Source organism: Poromitra crassiceps (genome assembly GCF_964638095.1).
Source record: "Poromitra crassiceps genome assembly, chromosome: 8".
NCBI classification, from domain to species: Eukaryota; Metazoa; Chordata; class Actinopteri; order Beryciformes; family Melamphaidae; genus Poromitra; species Poromitra crassiceps.
The window spans coordinates 1862811-1884362 of NC_139629.1; the positions used below are offsets into that span (position 1 = coordinate 1862811).

General features: G+C 47.4%; 1 protein-coding gene across 1 annotated transcript in view; it reads left to right on the top strand.

The window, feature by feature from the left end:
• The window catches only part of LOC310781627 (unconventional myosin-X-like), a gene marked incomplete at both ends in the record, with an annotated part of 104651 nt that extends 102514 nt beyond the window's left edge, over nucleotides 1-2137 (top strand). Inside the window, one exon of the mRNA XM_083642229.1 lies at nucleotides 1997-2137. Within this exon, the coding sequence (XP_083498355.1) occupies nucleotides 1997-2137 (141 nt within the window). The remainder of the gene's footprint in view (nucleotides 1-1996) is intronic.
• Nucleotides 2138-21552: the final 19415 nt, after the last annotated feature.

Below are 21552 nucleotides of genomic sequence, written 5' to 3' on the forward strand. Positions count from 1 at the left end.
GTTCACAGTGAGGTCACATCTACAAAACACACAGACAGGAGCAACTGCTCCAACTACGCGTCCTATTGGCTGAACGGTGCTCCTCAGCCCAAAGTGCTATCTGTCACTGAGCAACTACGCGTCCTATTGGCTGAACGGTGCTCCTCAGCCCAAAGTGCTATCTGTCACTGAGCAACTACGCGTCCTATTGGCTGAACGGTGCTCCTCAGCCCAAAGTGCTATCTGTCACTGAGCAACTACGCGTCCTATTGGCTGAACGGTGCTCCTCAGCCCAAAGTGCTATCTGTCACTGAGCAACTACGCGTCCTATTGGCTGAACGGTGCTCCTCAGCCCAAAGTGCTATCTGTCACTGAGCGAGCACATCAGGGACTGCTGCTCCAATTGTGTCACCTGGCCTCAGGCTAAAGCGTCTCCAGACGTCCATAAGCAGGCAGCGTATGGACCTGTTTCATATCTGCACTCACAACCTCAAGTCACAGGAATCAGCCACACCTTCAACACCTCGTCATAAGCAGGCAGCGTATGGACCTGTTTCATATCTGCACTCACAACCTCAAGTCACAGGAATCAGCCACACCTTCAACACCTCGTCATAAGCAGGCAGCGTATGGACCTGTTTCATATCTGCACTCACAACCTCAAGTCACAGGAATCAGCCACACCTTCAACACCTCGTCATAAGCAGGCAGCGTATGGACCTGTTTCATATCTACACTCACAACCTCAAGTCACAGGAATCAGCCACACCTTCAACACCTCGTCATAAGCAGGCAGCGTATGGACCTGTTTCATATCTGCACTCAGAACCTCAAGTCACAGGAATCAGCCACACCTTCAACACCTCATCATAAGCAGGCAGCGTATGGACCTGTTTCATATCTGCACTCAGAACCTCAAGTCACAGGAATCAGCCACACCTTCAACACCTCGTCATAAGCAGGCAGCGTATGGACCTGTTTCATATCTGCACTCAGAACCTCAAGTCACAGGAATCAGCCACACCTTCAACACCTCGTCATAAGCAGGCAGTGTATGGACCTGTTTCATATCTACACTCACAACCTCAAGTCACAGGAATCAGCCACACCTTCAACACCTCGTCATAAGCAGGCAGCGTATGGACCTGTTTCATATCTACACTCACAACCTCAAGTCACAGGAATCAGCCACACCTTCAACACCTCGTCATAAGCAGGCAGCGTATGGACCTGTTTCATATCTGCACTCACAACCTCAAGTCACAGGAATCAGCCACACCTTCAACACCTCGTCATAAGCAGGCAGCGTATGGACCTGTTTCATATCTGCACTCACAACCTCAAGTCACAGGAATCAGCCACACCTTCAACACCTCGTCATAAGCAGGCAGCGTATGGACCTGTTTCATATCTGCACTCACAACCTCAAGTCACAGGAATCAGCCACACCTTCAACACCTCGTCATAAGCAGGCAGTGTATGGACCTGTTTCATATCTACACTCACAACCTCAAGTCACAGGAATCAGCCACACCTTCAACACCTCGTCATAAGCAGGCAGCGTATGGACCTGTTTCATATCTGCACTCAGAACCTCAAGTCACAGGAATCAGCCACACCTTCAACACCTCATCATAAGCAGGCAGCGTATGGACCTGTTTCATATCTGCACTCAGAACCTCAAGTCACAGGAATCAGCCACACCTTCAACACCTCGTCATAAGCAGGCAGCGTATGGACCTGTTTCATATCTGCACTCAGAACCTCAAGTCACAGGAATCAGCCACACCTTCAACACCTCGTCATAAGCAGGCAGCGTATGGACCTGTTTCATATCTGCACTCAGAACTTCAAGTCACAGGAATCAGCCACACCTTCAACACCTCGTCATAAGCAGGCAGCGTATGGACCTGTTTCATATCTGCACCTCACAACCTCAAGTCACAGGAATCAGCCACACCTTCAACACCTCGTCACAAGCAGGCAGTGTATGGACCTGTTTCATATCTGCACTCAGAACCTCAAGTCACAGGAATCAGCCACACCTTCAACACCTCGTCATAAGCAGGCAGCGTATGGACCTGTTTCATATCTGCACTCACAACCTCAAGTCACAGGAATCAGCCACACCTTCAACACCTCGTCACCGCTGTCCTAAAGCCATCGGGATGACCACTCCTTTGTCACTTCCTGTTCTGCTTCTAATGGGTGTTACCACGCAGTAATGCAGTGGTTCACAAACTGGGCTACGTGGAGGTTCTACAGGGGGGTGCTTGAGAGAAAGGGGGAAATGGGAGAATGTAATCATGAAAATAAATAAAACGTGAAAAGTGCTCAGGAGGCACTAATTACAACTCTTTCACTCCATTTCTTATTTTGTTATGTTATATTCTTCAAAAGGTGGGTTATCATTCATTCATTGCATCAGATGCTATTCAGTTTTCTCTTGCTGTTTTCTAAGCAAAATCTTGTAGTCAGGTAAAGCGGGTACTTGGATTCAGAAATCAGGGAAAAGGGTACTGAAGCCAAAAAGGTTTGAGAAATGCAATCATGTAATAGAGGCCATTTACACCTGGCATTAACATGCGTTTTCTATCATCAGATTGCAATCAGATTGTGCTTGACCATTTGAAAGTACAGGTGTAAACGCCCCCAAGACACATTGAAGACGGATTGAGATCTGATCGGCCAAACCACCTCCGGAGGTGGTCAGGGACGCATTGTGTACACATTAGAGGTCTTCACGGGTCCAAAATCACGGACCCCGACCCTAATGGACCCGGGGAATTTGTGCCCGAACCCGTAATGGACCCGTCTATTATTAGACATCTGAGACCCGGTCCCGTTCAGAACCGATAAATGTCGGACCCGGACCCGGAGTGGACCCGTCTATTATTACAAATCTGAGACCCGGCCCCGTTCAGATCCGAGAAATACCGAGGCACATAGACGGATTATGACTTCACGGGCCCCTGGGCCTGCCCCCCTCACGGGCCCCCCCTCACAGCGCAAAAAAAAAAAAAAAAAAAAAGATTTGCCCTGATTTTTTTTATCCAGAATGCAACTCGGGCAAGTTATCAGATATCTGCACTGATTGCAAAGGGTGGACACGCTTTTTCATGTGGTGACTTTGTGAAACAGTGTCTGAATGTGGCTGCGGATATACTGTGTTCACTCCTGAGATTGCATCCCTGCAAATTGTCATGGCAAATTGTTTACAAAAGATGGACAATAAAGCTGATTTTCAAAGTACCTTGAGGATTTTTCAAGTTGTGAATTAAGTCAAATTTCTCTCTTGATTACAAAGGTGGAAAATACAACTGTTTTTAACTGGGTGTTGTTTACTGATTAAATGTTTAAGCTCCCCACAAATGCAGATGTTTTTTTTTAAATATATATAACCAATTGCAAATTATTACAATTACCAAACAGATAAAAAGTAGATTATTATATTGAAATGTTATTTTAGATTTAGAATGTTAATTTTCTATAAAACACAATACATTTTAATGTAATTCCACAACGTTTATTTTTGGCCCTCGGCCCTCCACCCAGATTGAGTTTTGGCCCTTCATGGGAAAGAATTTGGGCACCCCTGAACTAGAGTCTCTTCGCAGGCCGCCTGCGAAGTGAGCTCAGGGGGCCCATAAGCTAGAGTCTCAGCTGCGAAGTGAGCTCAGGGGGCCCATAAGCTAGAGTCTTATGGGCCCCCTCTTCGCAGGCCGCCTGTGGCGGCCTGCGAAGAGACTCTAGCTCATGGGCCCCTGAGCTCTCGGGCCCCTGGGCCTGGGCCCGGTACGCCCGTTCAGTAATACAGCCCTGCCGAGGCAGAGACTGTGTGTGTGTCGACGTCAAAGTTGCTTGTTAACTGCTACAAGTTGTATATCAAATGAAACTTTGTGCATCTTTATTAACTCATTGAGTGCCAGCCACTTTTGGAGAACGGACGCTCCCAGTGCCAGAGTTTCAGAGCGTTTTCAGTGATTCTCGAGGCCCACAGAATATTGTGTGATATTAATATGTAAACACCGAACACGCAAAAAGAACGATGAGACTCTCTTCTATCATCAGCAAAAACAGGTTTATTGATATCATTTTCCGTTCTTTAGTTATCAGCCGGAGAAGATAGCTTGATTTAACCAAAAACAGCCGTTTTTTTCTAGAAGCTGAGATAATGAGCCTTTTGTGAAATTAAACATTTCAAGCACATCACTGACTCTGAAGCTAATATTTTCTGATGTAGTCACACCTCAAAAATAATTTCCTTCAATAAAACAGTGAAGGCCAGGGAATTTTGTTTGGCAGAATAATATTTTTTAGCTGCAACCCCTCAACTGCAAACCCCTCCTCCGTGGGAGTGTCTCTGGTGGCTTTCTGCTGCGTTTGCTGTGCACAGTGAAGGGTGCGCTACATCCAGCTTTTTTACAGCGTTCCGCGTGTGTTTGTCACCGGCTCCCATGCTTCCAGTTGAGAATAATAACAACTCCACGGCTGATCATGCGGATGGGCTGTCGCAACGGACACGGAGGGGCTCAATTGTGGCAGCAGATTGGCTGCTGCAGGCACAGCTAACATTATGCTTCATGCATATCGATGCATACGGATGCGATGCGATTTCCGTTTCCCCAACGACTTCTTCTTTGTTTTTTCCTCGCCTTTCTGTAATCTGGAGAGCACTGTCGCCACCTAAGGGTTCTGTAAAATAGGTTATACACATTCAATAGCTCCCATATTGTAAGAGGCGATGTAAGAGGCTTAGATCCACGTCCCACCGTCAAAAAACGCAATTGACGAACATACTCGTCCTTGGCACTCTACGTTACTAAACCAATTGACGAACATACTCGTCCTTGGCACTCAATGAGTTAACTAACGTTATAGCATTCTCCCCTGGTTGATGCTGCCTAACGGCACGTTCACACACACGCCTAGAGCGACGCTTTAAGCAACGCCTAAGCAACGCCTAAAATTTAGGCGTCCTTGTTAACAGATGAGAGCGTTCACACATACCGCTGCCACACTGCGCTGGAGCCACGCTCGCGCTGCGCCTACGCTGCGCTGCATTTATCGTTTAGGCGTCTGTTCTATTTTTCAGCGTCTAGGCGCGCTGAACTGTCAAGCTGGCTGTTGTTTCTGACGGACTTGGGCCATATTTTCTACCGAGTTTGCCCAAAAGGGAGGGTGGAGTGCGAATTAACGAGTGCATAGTAGGAGAGCTGTCCTTCATGTGCTCCTCTATTAACGTCTTTTCTGTCAGATGTATATATACCCCCCCTGTCTCAATGCATGTATCACTCATGGTGTTGATGACTCATAGTCACATGATTACCCGAGGGAAAATAACAATTACAGCCGGCCAGGAAATAGACAGACATCGTCACTTGCACATTAGAATAAAAAAGAGGTTTTTATTACTCACCCATGCTATAAATCAGATCTGAAAAGTGTAAAAAAAAACGCTGCTCATGTGATCCGCGTAGCGCAGAGCGGGGCTTCACTGTGGCGTCCTGTGTGAACGCAAATAGGCGCCAGGCGTGCATGAAGCAATGCCTATATGCGTAGGCGTAGCTTAAAGCGTTGCTTAAAGCGTCGCTCTAGGCGTATGTGTGAACCAAGGGTAACTCTAGTTAGATAGTACAGTGGCAGTCTCTCTATGCTACCGGCGTTCCTTCGCCCAAAAACACACACAACAGCGCTAGAAACAATCACATACATGTTGTGACTTGTGTACTCACCATGCGATCATCGAATAATAATCCAAAAGTACGGGAAACAGTCATTAAATTAAATCAATTAAATCCATAGCGAGAGGAGCCAGCAAGAGGGTTACCTCTCTGCAACGAAAATCACTTCCTCGTTTGCCTGAGGCGCATGTGTGCGCATGTGTACGCATGTGTGGTCACATGCGCCTCAGGCAAACGAGGAAGTAATTTTCATTGCAGATGGGAACGCTCTTTGCTAGTTATTAGGGGTTCAAGCCCTGAAGGGGCTGAAACCCTATTGTTTTTGTGCCGGTTTATTAGGGGTTCAAGCCCTGAAGGGGCTGAAACCCTATTGTTTTTGTGCCGGTTTATTATTAGGGGTTCGAGCCCTGAAGGGGCTGAAACCCTATTGTTTTTCAAAATCCGAATATATTATTATTATTTTTCATCTGCCCCAACGCAAATTCCCGTGAGTTGGTAAATGGTAGAGACCTGACATTTGGCCCAATGAAAGATATTGTTGGCTGGTAGGTGCTCAAAAAAGATTTTTTGAATTGGCCTGAAGGTGGCGCTATAATTGACGGTTTTACGTTAAAGGCCTTAACTTCCACGCCGTTGGTCCGATTTTCAAACTTTTTTTTTCCAGATGTTCAGGTGAACCTGCTCTACAAGTTTGCCATAAGGACCCTCAATGTCCGCCTGGAAAGTTTTTGAGATATTTGGAAAAGTTTGGAAAACACATTTTTGACATCTCCTCCTAGACCGTTGGACCGATTTGCACCACCATCGCCAGGAAGCATCTATGGAGCAAGCTCTACAAACTGGCTTTTTGAAACCTTTGAAATCTCCTTTCGTTTCGGAGATATTGATCGTTAAAGTTGAGAGGGGCGTGGCCTCACAGCTAAATTGTCATTACTTCATGACCGATTAAGGAATCTTCACGAAACTTGCAGGAGGTCTTCGGAGACCATCCCAGACCATGCGTGTCAAATTTGGTGCAATTCCACCAAAAGGGGGCGCTATAGCAGCATTCAGTACCTGTACCTTCTAAATTGTTTGATTTTGAAGGGTGGCAGGAAGTGCGGATTCATTGTCATTATGGCCAGCCTGACGTCTTGTATTGACACTTGACACTTCTGAGCTGATTTCAGAAAAGAAAGTGTCATTTGGCCTGTAGGGGGCGCTATTGTTTGCCTATGGGGGGCGCTACAGCAACGTATCTCCGCAACCGTAACTCGTAGAGACTCACGGATGGCGGCGTTGGACTCGGGGTGAAAAAGTAGCGGTACGAGGCCCGGGATCACCATCGCACCTTCCGTTTCCCATTTATTAGGGGTTCGAGCCCTGAAGGGGCTGAAACCCTATTGTTTTTCAAAATCCGAATATATTATTATTATTTTTCATCTGCCCCAACGCAAATTCCCGTGAGTTGGTAAATGGTAGAGACCTGACATTTGGCCCAATGAAAGATATTGTTGGCTGGTAGGTGCTCAAAAAAGATTTTTTGAATTGGCCTGAAGGTGGCGCTATAATCGACGGTTTTACGTTAAAGGCCTTAACTTCCACGCCGTTGGTCCGATTTTCAAACTTTTTTTTTCCAGATGTTCAGGTGAACCTGCTCTACAAGTTTGCCATAAGGACCCTCAATGTCCGCCTGGAAAGTTTTTGAGATATTTGGAAAAGTTTGGAAAACACATTTTTGACATCTCCTCCTAGACCGTTGGACCGATTTGCACCACCATCGCCAGGAAGCATCTATGGAGCAAGCTCTACAAACTGGCTTTTTGAAACCTTTGAAATCTCCTTTCGTTTCGGAGATATTGATCGTTAAAGTTGAGAGGGGCGTGGCCTCACAGCTAAATTGTCATTACTTCATGACCGATTAAGGAATCTTCACGAAACTTGCAGGAGGTCTTCGGAGACCATCCCAGACCATGCGTGTCAAATTTGGTGCAATTCCACCAAAAGGGGGCGCTATAGCAGCATTCAGTACCTGTACCTTCTAAATTGTTTGATTTTGAAGGGTGGCAGGAAGTGCGGATTCATTGTCATTATGGCCAGCCTGACGTCTTGTATTGACACTTGACACTTCTGAGCTGATTTCAGAAAAGAAAGTGTCATTTGGCCTGTAGGGGGCGCTATTGTTTGCCTATGGGGGGCGCTACAGCAACGTATCTCCGCAACCGTAACTCGTAGAGACTCACGGATGGCGGCGTTGGACTCGGGGTGAAAAAGTAGCGGTACGAGGCCCGGGATCACCATCGCACCTTCCGTTTCCCATTTATTAGGGGTTCGAGCCCTGAAGGGGCTGAAACCCTATTGTTTTTCAAAATCCGAATATATTATTATTATTTTTCATCTGCCCCAACGCAAATTCCCGTGAGTTGGTAAATGGTAGAGACCTGACATTTGGCCCAATGAAAGATATTGTTGGCTGGTAGGTGCTCAAAAAAGATTTTTTGAATTGGCCTGAAGGTGGCGCTATAATCGACGGTTTTACGTTAAAAACCTTAACTTCCACGCCGTTGGTCCGATTTTCAAACTTTTTTTTTCCAGATGTTCAGGTGAACCTGCTCTACAAGTTTGCCATAAGGACCCTCAATGTCCGCCTGGAAAGTTTTTGAGATATTTGGAAAAGTTTGGAAAACACATTTTTGACATCTCCTCCTAGACCGTTGGACCGATTTGCACCACCATCGCCAGGAAGCATCTATGGAGCAAGCTCTACAAACTGGCTTTTTGAAACCTTTGAAATCTCCTTTCGTTTCGGAGATATTGATCGTTAAAGTTGAGAGGGGCGTGGCCTCACAGCTAAATTGTCATTACTTCATGACCGATTAAGGAATCTTCACGAAACTTGCAGGAGGTCTTCGGAGACCATCCTAGACCATGTGTGTCAAATTTTGTGCAATTCCACCAAAAGGGGGCGCTATAGCAGCATTCAGTACCTGTACCTTCTAAATTGTTTGATTTTGAAGGGCGGCAGGAAGTGCTGATTCATTGGAATTATGGCCAGCCTGACGTCTTGTATTGACACTTGACGCACGCGCGCTATTATATGGACTTCAGACATACCTACACCTGTATTACAAGTGGTATATCCCTCATGGTCTCACTTTCATTCGCATATTATGTTTTGAGCAGCTCCAGCTCTTCTTTGTTAAAAACCACATGCTAAAATTGTACTGGAAACAGGAATCCGGTGAGATTTGACCAGATAAATAGAGCTTAAGAGCAACTCTGAGCAGGAGTGTTGCATCCTGGGTAGAGAGAATGATGTTGAGAAAAATAACGCATTCAATTAGCTCTATCTCAGAAACCATACGAGGTACAGCTACAAAACTTGTTAGGGAGGTTCACAGCGGAGTCTTTTATTATCCACGAAAAAATTCCACCAATTGACAAGATGGTGGCGCTATAACAGCCCACTTTATGTTTTTGTTCATAACTTTTGAACCGTAGGGTCTATAATCAAACTTATTTTTTCCCTGGATTCCTTGGGATGTTCCGCATCTACTCACATAGGCCGACCCATAACTACTTAAAACTACATTCAGCAATGTTTTTGTGTTCAAATAAGTGTTAAATGGCTCTATATTCTGACAACAATGACTGAAATAGAGTGTTTGTTCAGTGACTTGAAACCCCCAACCCCCCACTGTCCTCTATCTCTCTCCTGTAGTCCTGCAGGCTGGGCGGACGTATCTCCGCAACCGTAACTCATAGAGACTCACGGATGGCGACATTGGATTCGGGGTGAAAAAATACATAGTCCTTTACAGGGATCGCCATTGGACCTTCCCTTTCTTAAAAAATGTCAACTTTTCTCTGATTGGATAGTTTGAGGTCGGCGCCAATTTTGATCCAATCAGAGAAAAGTTGACATTTTCTAAGAAATGGAAATTAATGCCCATGTCCCCGCTATTTTTATCAGCCTGTCCTTGATGTATGACTTCGTGAAAATCACAAACAACATCATGGCCAATTTCCGAGAGAGATAGGGTGTGAGTTGTGTCGTTGTGTGTCGTTTAGATGCGGCTGCAGCTTAGTCTCTTAGAACAGACGAGTTAATTTCCACAATTTTCAAATGCTTCCGCCATACCGTCTGTAATTCGTGGGGGAGAAGCATGTGCCAACCGGAATGGGAAGCAGAAAGGCGGGTCTTCCACTCATTAGTCCAATCAGAATTTTCTTAAGGCGGGTCTTCCACTCATTAGTCCAATCAGAATTATTTTTTCGTGGACACACGTGTCGTGATTGGTCAGATTCTGTCGAACTTCCTTCCAGTCTGAAGGTTTTTTTCCCAACTTCCTTGTGCATGTTCTGGGGGTGTAACGTACAGACTGTTTAGCTGCATTCGCCGGATGTAGGATGAGACAGTCTGTTTTAAGAGACTAGCTGCAGCTAAGTACCTTACATCTTGCCTCCGAGGTGGTTTTGTGCTCTACAAATTTGCCTCAAGGACTATTAGGTATTCAATTTGCGCAAGGCTTGAACCCCGCCCATCGCCGCTTGCGGCTATATTTCTTGTTGTTTTTCATCTGCCCCAACGCAAATTCCCGTGAGTTGGTAAATGGTAGAGACCTCACATTTGGCCCAATGACAGATATTGTTGGCTGGTAGGTGCTCAAAAAAGATTTTTCGAATCGGCCTGAAGGTGGCGCTATAATCGAAGGTTTTACGTTAAAGGCCTTAACTTCCACGCCGTTGGTCCGATTTTCAAACTTTTTTTTTCCAGATGTTCAGGTGGACCTGCTCTACAAATTTGCCATAAGGACCCTCAATGTCCGCCTGGAAAGTTTTTGAGATATTTGAAAAAGTTTGGAAAACACATTTTTTGCATCTCCTCCTAGACCGTTTGACCGATTTGCACTAGAATCTCCAGGAAGCATCTTTGGAGCAAGCTCTACAACCCTGCTTTTTGCATTTTTGAAAATCTACTTTAGTTTCGGAGATATTGATCGTTAAAGTTGAGAGGGGCGTGGCCTCACAGCTAAATTGTCATAACTTCATGACCGATTAAGGAATCTTCACGAAACTTGCAGGAGGTCTTCGGAGACCATCCCAGACCATGCGTGTCAAATTTTGTGCAATTCGACCAAAAGAGGGCGCCATAAACGCCAGAAATGGGCGTGGCTTAACATAAAAAAGGCTGTAACTCCACACCTGTTTGTCCAATGATCGCGAAACTTGTCAGATATATCAAGGAGGATGTCCTAGTCAGAATCAGAAGCTTTGTCATCTGCGCAAGGCTTGAACCCCGCCCATCGCCGCTTGCGGCTATATTTATTATTATCGTTGTCGTTTTCCATCTGCCCCGACGCAAATTCCCGTGAGTTGGTAAATGGTAGAGACCTGAGATTTGGCCCAATGACAGATATTGTTGGCAGGTAGCTGCTCAAAAAAGATTTTTCGAATCGGCCTGAAGGTGGCGCTATAATCGATGGTTTTACGTTAAAGGCCTTAACTTCCACGCGGTTGGTCCGATTTTCAAACTTTTTTTTTCCAGATGTTCAGGTGAACCTGCTCTACAAGTTTGCCATAAGGACCCTCAATGTCCGTCTGGAAAATTTTTGAGATATTTGGAAAAGTTTGGAAAACACATTTTTTGCATCTCCTCCTAGACCGTTGGACCGATTTGCACTAGAATCGCCAGGAAGCATCTTTGGAGCAAGCTCTACAACCGTGCTTTTTGCATTTTTGAAAATCTCCTTTCGTTTCGGAGATATCAATCGTTAAATTTGTGAGAGGGCGTGGCCTCACAGCTAAATTGTCATAACTTCATGACCGATTAAGGAATCTTCACGAAACTTGCAGGAGGTCTTCGGAGACCATCCTAGACCATGTGTGTAAAATTTTGTGCAATTCGACCAAAAGGGGGCGCCATAAACGCCAGAAATGGGCGTGGCTTAACATAAAAAAGGCTGTAACTCCACACCTGTTTGTCCAATGATCGCAAAACTTGTCAGATATATCAAGGAGGATGTCCTAGTCAGAATCAGAAGCTTTGTCATCAGCGCAAGGCTTGAACCCCGCCCATCGCCGCTTGCGGCTATATTTTTCTCTATGGATTTACTTGCAGTTTGTGACAACAAGCCTCACACGTGTGCTGTTTTGATGCGTTTCTCTCGTGATCAGCGCTGATCGCCGGGTCCACTCGGGTCTTATTGGACCCGGCATTTCACTGTCAGAGCCCCGAGACCCGTGACAATCGCTACCGGAACCGACCCAGACCCGGAGGCACTTCTTTTGAATGGACCCAGACCCGGCCGGGTCCGGGTCGGAACCTCGGGTATTCGGGGGGTCGGGCATACCCGAAGACCTGTAGTACACATTGAACACAAGTGTAAATGTAATGTGTCCTCTCAATCTGGATACAGCAACTGTATGCGGATTGAGAGGACACCCATTTTGTGTTAATAAATTATCTGGATAAGGAAAAAATGCATGTTAATGCCAGGTGTAAATTAAATCAAGCTAATGTGGTCAAGCACAATCTGATTGCAATCTGATGGCAGAAAACGCATGTTAATGACAGGTGTAAATTACATCTTAGTCGCGCAACAGGTTGTGGTGGAATGACAGCTTTGCCACAGAGATATCTCTACGCTTAGTTGCTGCTGCTGCCATGTACTTTCAAGTGTCTGTGAAAGGAGATTACAACTCTAAGAGCTTAAGCGATTCCACAGGTCGGATAGACACACGATGAATTTAAACAGTGATTTCACAGGTCGGATAGACACACGATGAATTTAAACAGTGATTCCACAGGTCAGATAGACACACGATGAATTTAAACAGTGATTCCACAGGTCAGATAGACACACGATGAATTTAAACAGTGATTCCACTGGTCAGATAGACACACGATGAATTTAAACAGTGATTCCACAGGTCAGATAGACACACGATTAATTTAAACAGTGATTCCACTGGTCAGATAGACACACGATGAATTTAAACAGTGATTCCACAGGTCAGATAGACACACGATGAATTTAAACAGTGATTCCACTGGTCAGATAGACACACGATGAATTTAAACAGTGATTCCACAGGTCAGATAGACACACGATGAATTTAAACAGTGATTTCACAGGTCGGATAGACACACGATGAATTTAAACAGTGATTCCACTGGTCAGATAGACACACGATGAATTTAAACAGTGATCTCACAGGTCGGATAGACACACGATGAATTTAAACAGTGATTTCACAGGTCGGATAGACACACGATGAATTTAAACAGTGATTTCACAGGTCAGATAGACACACGATGAATTTAAACAGTGATTTCACAGGTCGGATAGACACACAATGAATTTAAACAGTGATTCCACTGGTCGGATAGACACACGATGAATTTAAACAGTGATTCCACTGGTCGGATAGACACACGATGAATTTAAACAGTGATTTCACAGGTCGGATAGACACACGATGAATTTAAACAGTGATTCCACCGGTCAGATAGACACACGATGAGTAACCCTGCTGTTCTGTTCCTCTTAGAGTCTAAGCTATTTACATGATTACACTCGCAAGGTTGTTCTCACTTCAAGAGAAAAAGACACGACTCCGCTTTGTTGTGAAAGAAACAAATGTTATAGAAATTCAGCGCTGCTGGGGAGAGAGTGAAATGAGAAGGCAGGGAACACGCACGATTACAAACCTATATCTGGCACAACAAATAAACAGTCATTACCACTTTGGTTCTTCCTGGAAGTGCTCAAGCAAATATCTTTTTCATTTACCGCTCAATGTGTTCACCTCTTATGAGCATTGCTGCACAGCAGAGGAGATCGCTGCTCAGAGATGCATCACATTAAACGCACCTCCCCTCCCCCCTCCTCCCTCCTCCCTCCTGAGTCCAAAGCCTAAACGCACCTCCCCTCCCCCCTCCTCCCTCCTGAGTCCAAAGCCTAAACGCACCTCCCCTCCTCCCTCCTGAGTCCAAAGCCTAAACGCACCTCCCCTCCCCCTCCTCCCTCCTGAGTCCAAAGCCTAAACGCACCTCCCCTCCTCCCTCCTGAGTCCAAAGCCTAAACGCACCTCCCCTCCTCCCTCCTGAGTCCAAAGCCTAAACGCACCTCCCCTCCTCCCTCCTGAGTCCAAAGCCTAAACGCACCTCCCCTCCCCCCCCTCCCTCCTGAGTCCAAAGCCTAAACGCACCTCCCCCCCCCCCTCCCCCCCCCCTCCCTCCTGAGTCCAAAGCCTAAACGCAGCCCCCCCCTCCCTCCTGAGTCCAAAGCCTAAACGCACCTCCCCTCCCCCCTCCTCCCTCCTGAGTCCAAAGCCTAAACGCACCTCCCCTCCCCCCCGTCCCTCCTGAGTCCAAAGCCTAAATGCACCTCCCCTCCCCCCCCTCCCTCCTGAATCCAAAGCCTAAACGCACCTCCCCTCCCCCCTCCTCCCTCCTGAGTCCAAAGCCTAAACGCACCTCCCCTCCCCCCCTCCCTCCTGAGTCCAAAGCCTAAACGCACCTCCCCTCCCCCCCCTCCCTCCTGAGTCCAAAGCCTAAACGCACCTCCCCTCCCCCCTCCTCCCTCCTGAGACCAAAGCCTAAACGCACCTCCCCTCCCCCCTCCTCCCTCCTGAGACCAAAGCCTAAACGCACCTCCCCTCCCCCCCCTCCCTCCTGAGTCCAAAGCCTAAACGCACCTCCCCTCCCCCCCTCCTCCCTCCTGAGTCCAAAGCCTAAACGCACCTCCCCTCCCCCCCTCGTCCCTCCTGAGTCCAAAGCCTAAACCCACCTCCCCTCCCCCCTCCTCCCTCCTGAGTCCAAAGCCTAAACGCACCTCCCCTCCCCCCTCGTCCCTCCTGAGTCCAAAGCCTAAACCCACCTCCCCTCCCCCCTCCTCCCTCCTGAGACCAAAGCCTAAACGCACCTCCCCTCCCCCCTCCTCCCTCCTGAGTCCAAAGCCTAAACCCACCTCCCCTCCCCCCCCTCCCTCCTGAATCCAAAGCCTAAACCCACCTCCCCTCCCTCCTCCTCCCTCCTGAGTCCAAAGCCTAAACGCACCTCCCCTCCCCCCCGTCCCTCCTGAGTCCAAAGCCTAAACGCACCTCCCCTCCCCCCCCTCCCTCCTGAGTCCAAAGCCTAAACGCACCTCCCCTCCCTCCTCCTCCCTCCTGAGTCCAAAGCCTAAACGCACCTCCCCTCCCCCTCCTGCCTCCTGAGTCCAAAGCCTAAACGCACCTCCCCTCCTCCCTCCTGAGTCCAAAGCCTAAACGCACCTCCCCTCCTCCCTCCTGAGTCCAAAGCCTAAACGCACCTCCCCTCCTCCCTCCTGAGTCCAAAGCCTAAACGCACCTCCCCTCCTCCCTCCTGAGTCCAAAGCCTAAACGCACCTCCCCTCCCCCCCCTCCCTCCTGAGTCCAAAGCCTAAACGCACCTCCCCCCCCCCCCTCCCCCCCCCCTCCCTCCTGAGTCCAAAGCCTAAACGCAGCCCCCCCCTCCCTCCTGAGTCCAAAGCCTAAACGCACCTCCCCTCCTCCCTCCTGAGTCCAAAGCCTAAACGCACCTCCCCTCCTCCCTCCTGAGTCCAAAGCCTAAACGCACCTCCCCTCCTCCCTCCTGAGTCCAAAGCCTAAACGCACCTCCCCTCCCCCCCCCTCCCTCCTGAGTCCAAAGCCTAAACGCACCTCCCCCCCCCCCCTCCCCCCCCCCTCCCTCCTGAGTCCAAAGCCTAAACGCAGCCCCCCCCTCCCTCCTGAGTCCAAAGCCTAAACGCACCTCCCCTCCCCCCTCCTCCCTCCTGAGTCCAAAGCCTAAACGCACCTCCCCTCCCCCCCGTCCCTCCTGAGTCCAAAGCCTAAATGCACCTCCCCTCCCCCCCCTCCCTCCTGAATCCAAAGCCTAAACGCACCTCCCCTCCCCCCTCCTCCCTCCTGAGTCCAAAGCCTAAACGCACCTCCCCCCCCGTCCTCTCTCCTGAGTCCAAAGCCTAAACGCACCTCCCCTCCCCCCTCCTCCCTCCTGAGTCCAAAGCCTAAACGCACCTCCCCTCCCCCCCGTCCCTCCTGAGTCCAAAGCTTAAACGCACCTCCCCTCCCCCCCCTCCCTCCTGAGTCCAAAGCCTAAACGCACCTCCCCTCCCTCCTCCTCCCTCCTGAGTCCAAAGCCTAAACGCACCTCCCCTCCCCCCCTCCCTCCTGAGTCCAAAGCCTAAACGCACCTCCCCTCCCCCCCCTCCCTCCTGAGTCCAAAGCCTAAACGCACCTCCCCTCCCCCCTCCTCCCTCCTGAGACCAAAGCCTAAACGCACCTCCCCTCCCCCCTCCTCCCTCCTGAGACCAAAGCCTAAACGCACCTCCCCTCCCCCCCCTCCCTCCTGAGTCCAAAGCCTAAACGCACCTCCCCTCCCCCCTCCTCCCTCCTGAGTCCAAAGCCTAAACGCACCTCCCCTCCCTCCTCCTCCCTCCTGAGTCCAAAGCCTAAACGCACCTCCCCTCCCCCCCGTCCCTCCTGAGTCCAAAGCCTAAACGCACCTCCCCTCCCCCCCCTCCCTCCTGAGTCCAAAGCCTAAACGCACCTCCCCTCCCTCCTCCTCCCTCCTGAGTCCAAAGCCTAAACGCACCTCCCCTCCCCCTCCTGCCTCCTGAGTCCAAAGCCTAAACGCACCTCCCCTCCCCCCTCCCTCCTGAGTCCAAAGCCTAAACGCACCTCCCCTCCCCCCTCCTCCCTCCTGAGACCAAAGCCTAAACGCACCTCCCCTCCCCCCTCCTCCCTCCTGAGACCAAAGCCTAAACGCACCTCCCCTCCCCCCCCTCCCTCCTGAGTCCAAAGCCTAAACGCACCTCCCCTCCCCCCTCCTCCCTCCTGAGTCCAAAGCCTAAACGCACCTCCCCTCCCCCCTCGTCCCTCCTGAGTCCAAAGCCTAAACCCACCTCCCCTCCCCCCTCCTCCCTCCTGAGTCCAAAGCCTAAACGCACCTCCCCTCCCCCCTCGTCCCTCCTGAGTCCAAAGCCTAAACCCACCTCCCCTCCCCCCTCCTCCCTCCTGAGACCAAAGCCTAAACGCACCTCCCCTCCCCCCTCCTCCCTCCTGAGTCCAAAGCCTAAACCCACCTCCCCTCCCCCCCCTCCCTCCTGAATCCAAAGCCTAAACGCACCTCCCCTCCCCCCTCCTCCCTCCTGAGTCCAAAGCCTGAGGCAGACCGAGCAACAGGGCACAACATGAAGATTGTTGAGGGGACACCTGAGGCATACAGAGTCATCTGTTCCCCTCGCTCCCTTTTTTGAGCGAGTCCTCCTCACAGACAGGTGAGGTGAGGGGGCTTTAGGACCCAGGAGGAGGGGGCAGTGGAGAGAGGCTGCGAGAGGAGCAGGGCAGCGCCTCCTGCTGTCCCTCCCCCCCACACACACACCCGCGATCAGCTGGGGAGTATTAATGGATTCGGAGTGGATCAACTGATGCCTGATGGCTATCGTATTTCGCCGTTATGACTCAGTCTGCATTGACAAAACATGTGGTGCAATGCAGATGTTAACACCCATATCTTGGTTGATATACCTCTTTTGGAACAAACAGGTCTAGCAGTCAATTTAGCTTGATCAAAACTATGTTTCACTTCATTATAACTACTGTATATACTTATATCCCTGTGGATACCACACGACAGTTCAACGTATGTTTGTTGTAATGAAACTCCCTGGCATGTGATGAAACAGTTAGTCATCAGATTTCATCCATCAATTGGTTTCTTCAGCATAATCATGCCAGGCAAGTCTGGCTTTGTCATCTAAATATATAAATATATACTATAACTGCCTTCAGGTGTTGTTATAGCTGTTGATCTCACATCTCCTCCACCTTTCATCTAGCCAATCAATGCTGCATAATTTACGTAGCACCAGCATCACTCAGTTAACACCAAGTTATATCCTGCTTGCTCTTGAACAATTAGAACAATTGGAAATACATTTGTCATTGACACACTGTCACTGTGTGTCGTGACACACTGTCACTGCGTGTGACACACTGTCACTGTGTCGCACTGGCAGAGACTCAGAATGTCCTGTTAAAACTTCAAGACATTTCAACTCAAAAGATGAAGACGTGCAGCAGGTGATGTAACCGTGTTATTGAAAAAGAAGAACACTTTTTTAAACAATTTTTGGTGGCAGCGTAAATCATCATTAATAAAATACAGCAGCAAAAATACATCAGGAAGAATAATTAGCTTTAGGCTAACAAACTCAGTTTCATTCTCAAACTCATTACATTCAATATTACATTCACGTCGGTTATATTGATCAGTCGTTAGTGAGAGAAATCTCTTTCAGAATATGTCAAACAATGCATATTCTAATGAAATGTAGCCAATATAAATTAAGGAATTATTCATAATCATTATAGATACAACTGCCACCAAAGATTTAATTTGTTTTCTCTAGTGTAAGTGTGTTCTTTGGAATTATTTCAGTAAATCAGAAGATATAATAGTTTATATCTTACACCTGCAATTATGCAAGAAGCTCAGATGATTATGACAATTAAATTATATATGCCAAACATTTTATTTTAGGCTTTACTCACAATCACAAATATCAAAATATGCAACATTTCAATCAATTCAATAACCTACATTATTATTAATACTGCTCATAACCGCATCAACCAATTTTGATTTAAAAAATCCTTATAATTTAAAACATATTTTGAACATGATCGATAATGTGAACTTAATTATTCTGCATATACTGAGAAAAGAAGCTTCAAAAGCTTTTACAAATTAAACCAAAAAGCTAGTTTACCGCTTTTTAAAATGAATCCAACATAGACAAGATGATCATTTTGAATCAACTTAATATTTCAAAATCAAAATCCGAATATCAAAATCAAATCGGTTAATATCTTAGTCCAGTAATTGCACTTAAAAGGCCCAGCTCTTTCCAGAATCTAAGTTAGAGCTAAAAAGCTAAAAATAGAGCTAATTTAATTGTCAATTTCGCCATACCCATCACTGCCTAAGACATTACACAACAAAAGACAAGTGGAAAACAAACAGCAGACTTCACACACAGCAAACGCCAAGAAACAAGAAGGCAGTGGGCCTCAAGATGAAACATGAGCCCACACAGAGGGAGCTTCCTGACTGAGAAAACCCAAACTGCTGATTGGTTCATTCCTCATGCTATGTTCAGCTAGACTTCCCTATGGTCATATACATACATAAATTACATACATACACATACATACATGCATACACCAAAACCAGATAAGAATACCTGGAAAAATGACCACCATTATTATTTACGTGCAAGAATGTGTGATATTAGATGAATAGAGCAAACACAGAGAGGAAATATAATTTCTATGAGGAGACCTATTAGTCACTTCTCAATTATGATTTTTTTTTTATGTTAGCAGCTAGAGCAGCATGGACATTTGATAGCTATTAATCAGGATCACATCATCTAAACTTGCATCAACTGAACGTCTCAAATTTAAGACAATTATATTCCGCGCCGAGGGACAAATTAAATAGGCTTTTTAAACGGTCAATTCTAAATCAACGTAAATATTTCTGTGTGTTGAATAAAGGACAACAAAACAACTCCACTTCTCTATGTGGGATAAATGTAAACAATAGCTGACCAGCTTTTTGCAGCACTCAATGTCAAGCCTGAACGTGGAAAAACATTATCAGCACAAAAACTTTGAACTTTTTTTTACAATATCAAATAAAACCGCATAACAGAGCTCAGTGCCCTCTGGGCTAACTCACACACACATACAGGCTTTCTACATGGGTTGCACCTACACTTTCACACACAATTTCGCCCAATTTCACAGATTCCCTGGTGCATTTCAAAATGAACACTGCCTACATCATTGAATATCAACATTTTGACTTCACTAACTCAACCGTGGCCGAAGATGAAGATCACGCTAAAGGCCTTTCTCAACACACATGTAGGGCCCTATTCTCCCACAAGCCTTCGGCGCTAAAACGGGCCTTAAACGCAAAAAAACGTGCCTTGCGCCTGTTTTGGGACGATATCAATATGGCTTTAGGCTGCCAAATGCGCTTTAGGCCGAATGGGCGTGGCGCAGCCCCAGAATGGGCCAAAGTGGGCGTGTCGGCCTTAAATCTCGGCGTACTGATATCTTGGCACCTGCCTTAAATTTAGCGCTTTGCGCCTTTGAAAACCAGGCCTATTCACTGCGCCAGTGCACTTGTGCCTCTCCCCTGTCACCCTTCTCTGTCTCTCTCTGAAACCAGGCGTATTCAGTGCGCCAGTGCTCTTCTGCCTCTGAGTCACCCTTCTCTCTCTCTCTCTGACTCCCTCGCTCAAACAGACACAACACATAGCAGCCACGCAGCACCCAGCTTCCCATAGGAAATAGCAGTTGTAAGTTTACTGCCTGTGAATGTCCACTCCCAGCATGCAATTGGGTCCTCCATTTCGCTACTAAATAGAGCCGAAATAGATATAAAAGGTAGATCTAAAATAATGTGTAATGGTAAGACAACCTGCAATTGTCGAACATTTCAATATTGGACCAAATAAAACATGAAATGAAACACCACCCTATGTGAAACATATATGTCCTCTTGAGCCTATATATACCCTGTGTGGATTTAACGTGATTTAGGTAAGTGACAGCGGAACGCGCTTCGGAAGCTTCTACTGTCATCTGCTATACTGTGATGTGCGCTCCAATAACTTCGCCCTACTCCACATTTAGTTTTACAATAAAAACACATTTATGCAATGACTTTACATAATGTAGGGTATATTTATGTGCATCATTCTACCTGCAGCAGGGGAGAGAAAACGATATCTTTCTGGACAAACTTTCACCAATCTAATAGGCTATATTTTTCTAGCTGATGCGTTTAGTACATTATTTTCACTTTGATCTTGCTATAGTGTAGCGTATTTACATGCTTGCAGTATTGAAACTGCAGTTAGATTGGTTTGAGAAGCATAATAATATGGAATAATAGCCTATAATGCAGACAGACAGGCTGGATGAAGAGAGGGGGGGGGGGGGCAGAGCGTTTGGCTTTCGTCTGGTTTTGCGGGATCACTGGAATTGGAGCTAAAAAGGCAAGCGTGCGATTCGTTTATTGCACTTATCCAATGAGCATGACGGTGCATAATTTTACGCCTAAAAGGCGTGGTTGTAATGCTTTGGGCTGCATCTAGCGCCAGCACGACGATATCAAGTGCGCCTTTCCACGCCCACTGCTTTGATCTGCGCCTGCCGCTCGGCCTAGAAACTGCGCCGATGCAACGATAGGGGCCGTAGTATGCAGCTCCCACGGGCCTACAGAGTGCTGAGTGCACACACACACACACACACGGCACACAGCCACATGTATGGCCATTTGATTTGCCCTTGCATCATGGCAGCCATTACGAGGCTCTCCAACATGTCCACGGCCTACGTGTGTGTGTGCATATTGCTGTGGGGACTGGCACAGGCTTGCACTCCACTCCACGCAGCCTACAGAATAGCTCCAAATCCAGTCAAATGACAGCAACTAACTAACATAATTTCCTATTTTAAATCTGATCGTTTTGCTGAGTGTGGCCCTGCAAACAGGCCAGAGCTGCAAACAGGCCAGAGCTGAGCTGCATGCAGGGGAGTCTAGCCTGCACAAGAGGGGGGGGGGGGGAGGGGGGACTGGGCTGGAGGCGCATAAAGCAAGGGTCACGTGTTCCTCCACAGTCCACAAGGGGCTTGAATATTTACCTTTTTGTCACGCAATGTACTGTTTCCTACACCCAAAAAGATTGTTAGGAAAAGATCCAGGGTCTCTATGTGTAGAGGGAGCAGATATCAACTGCCACCATGGAGGGATCATTATGTTTTATGGCCATTACGCACAGGCAAATGCTTATGGCTTTTT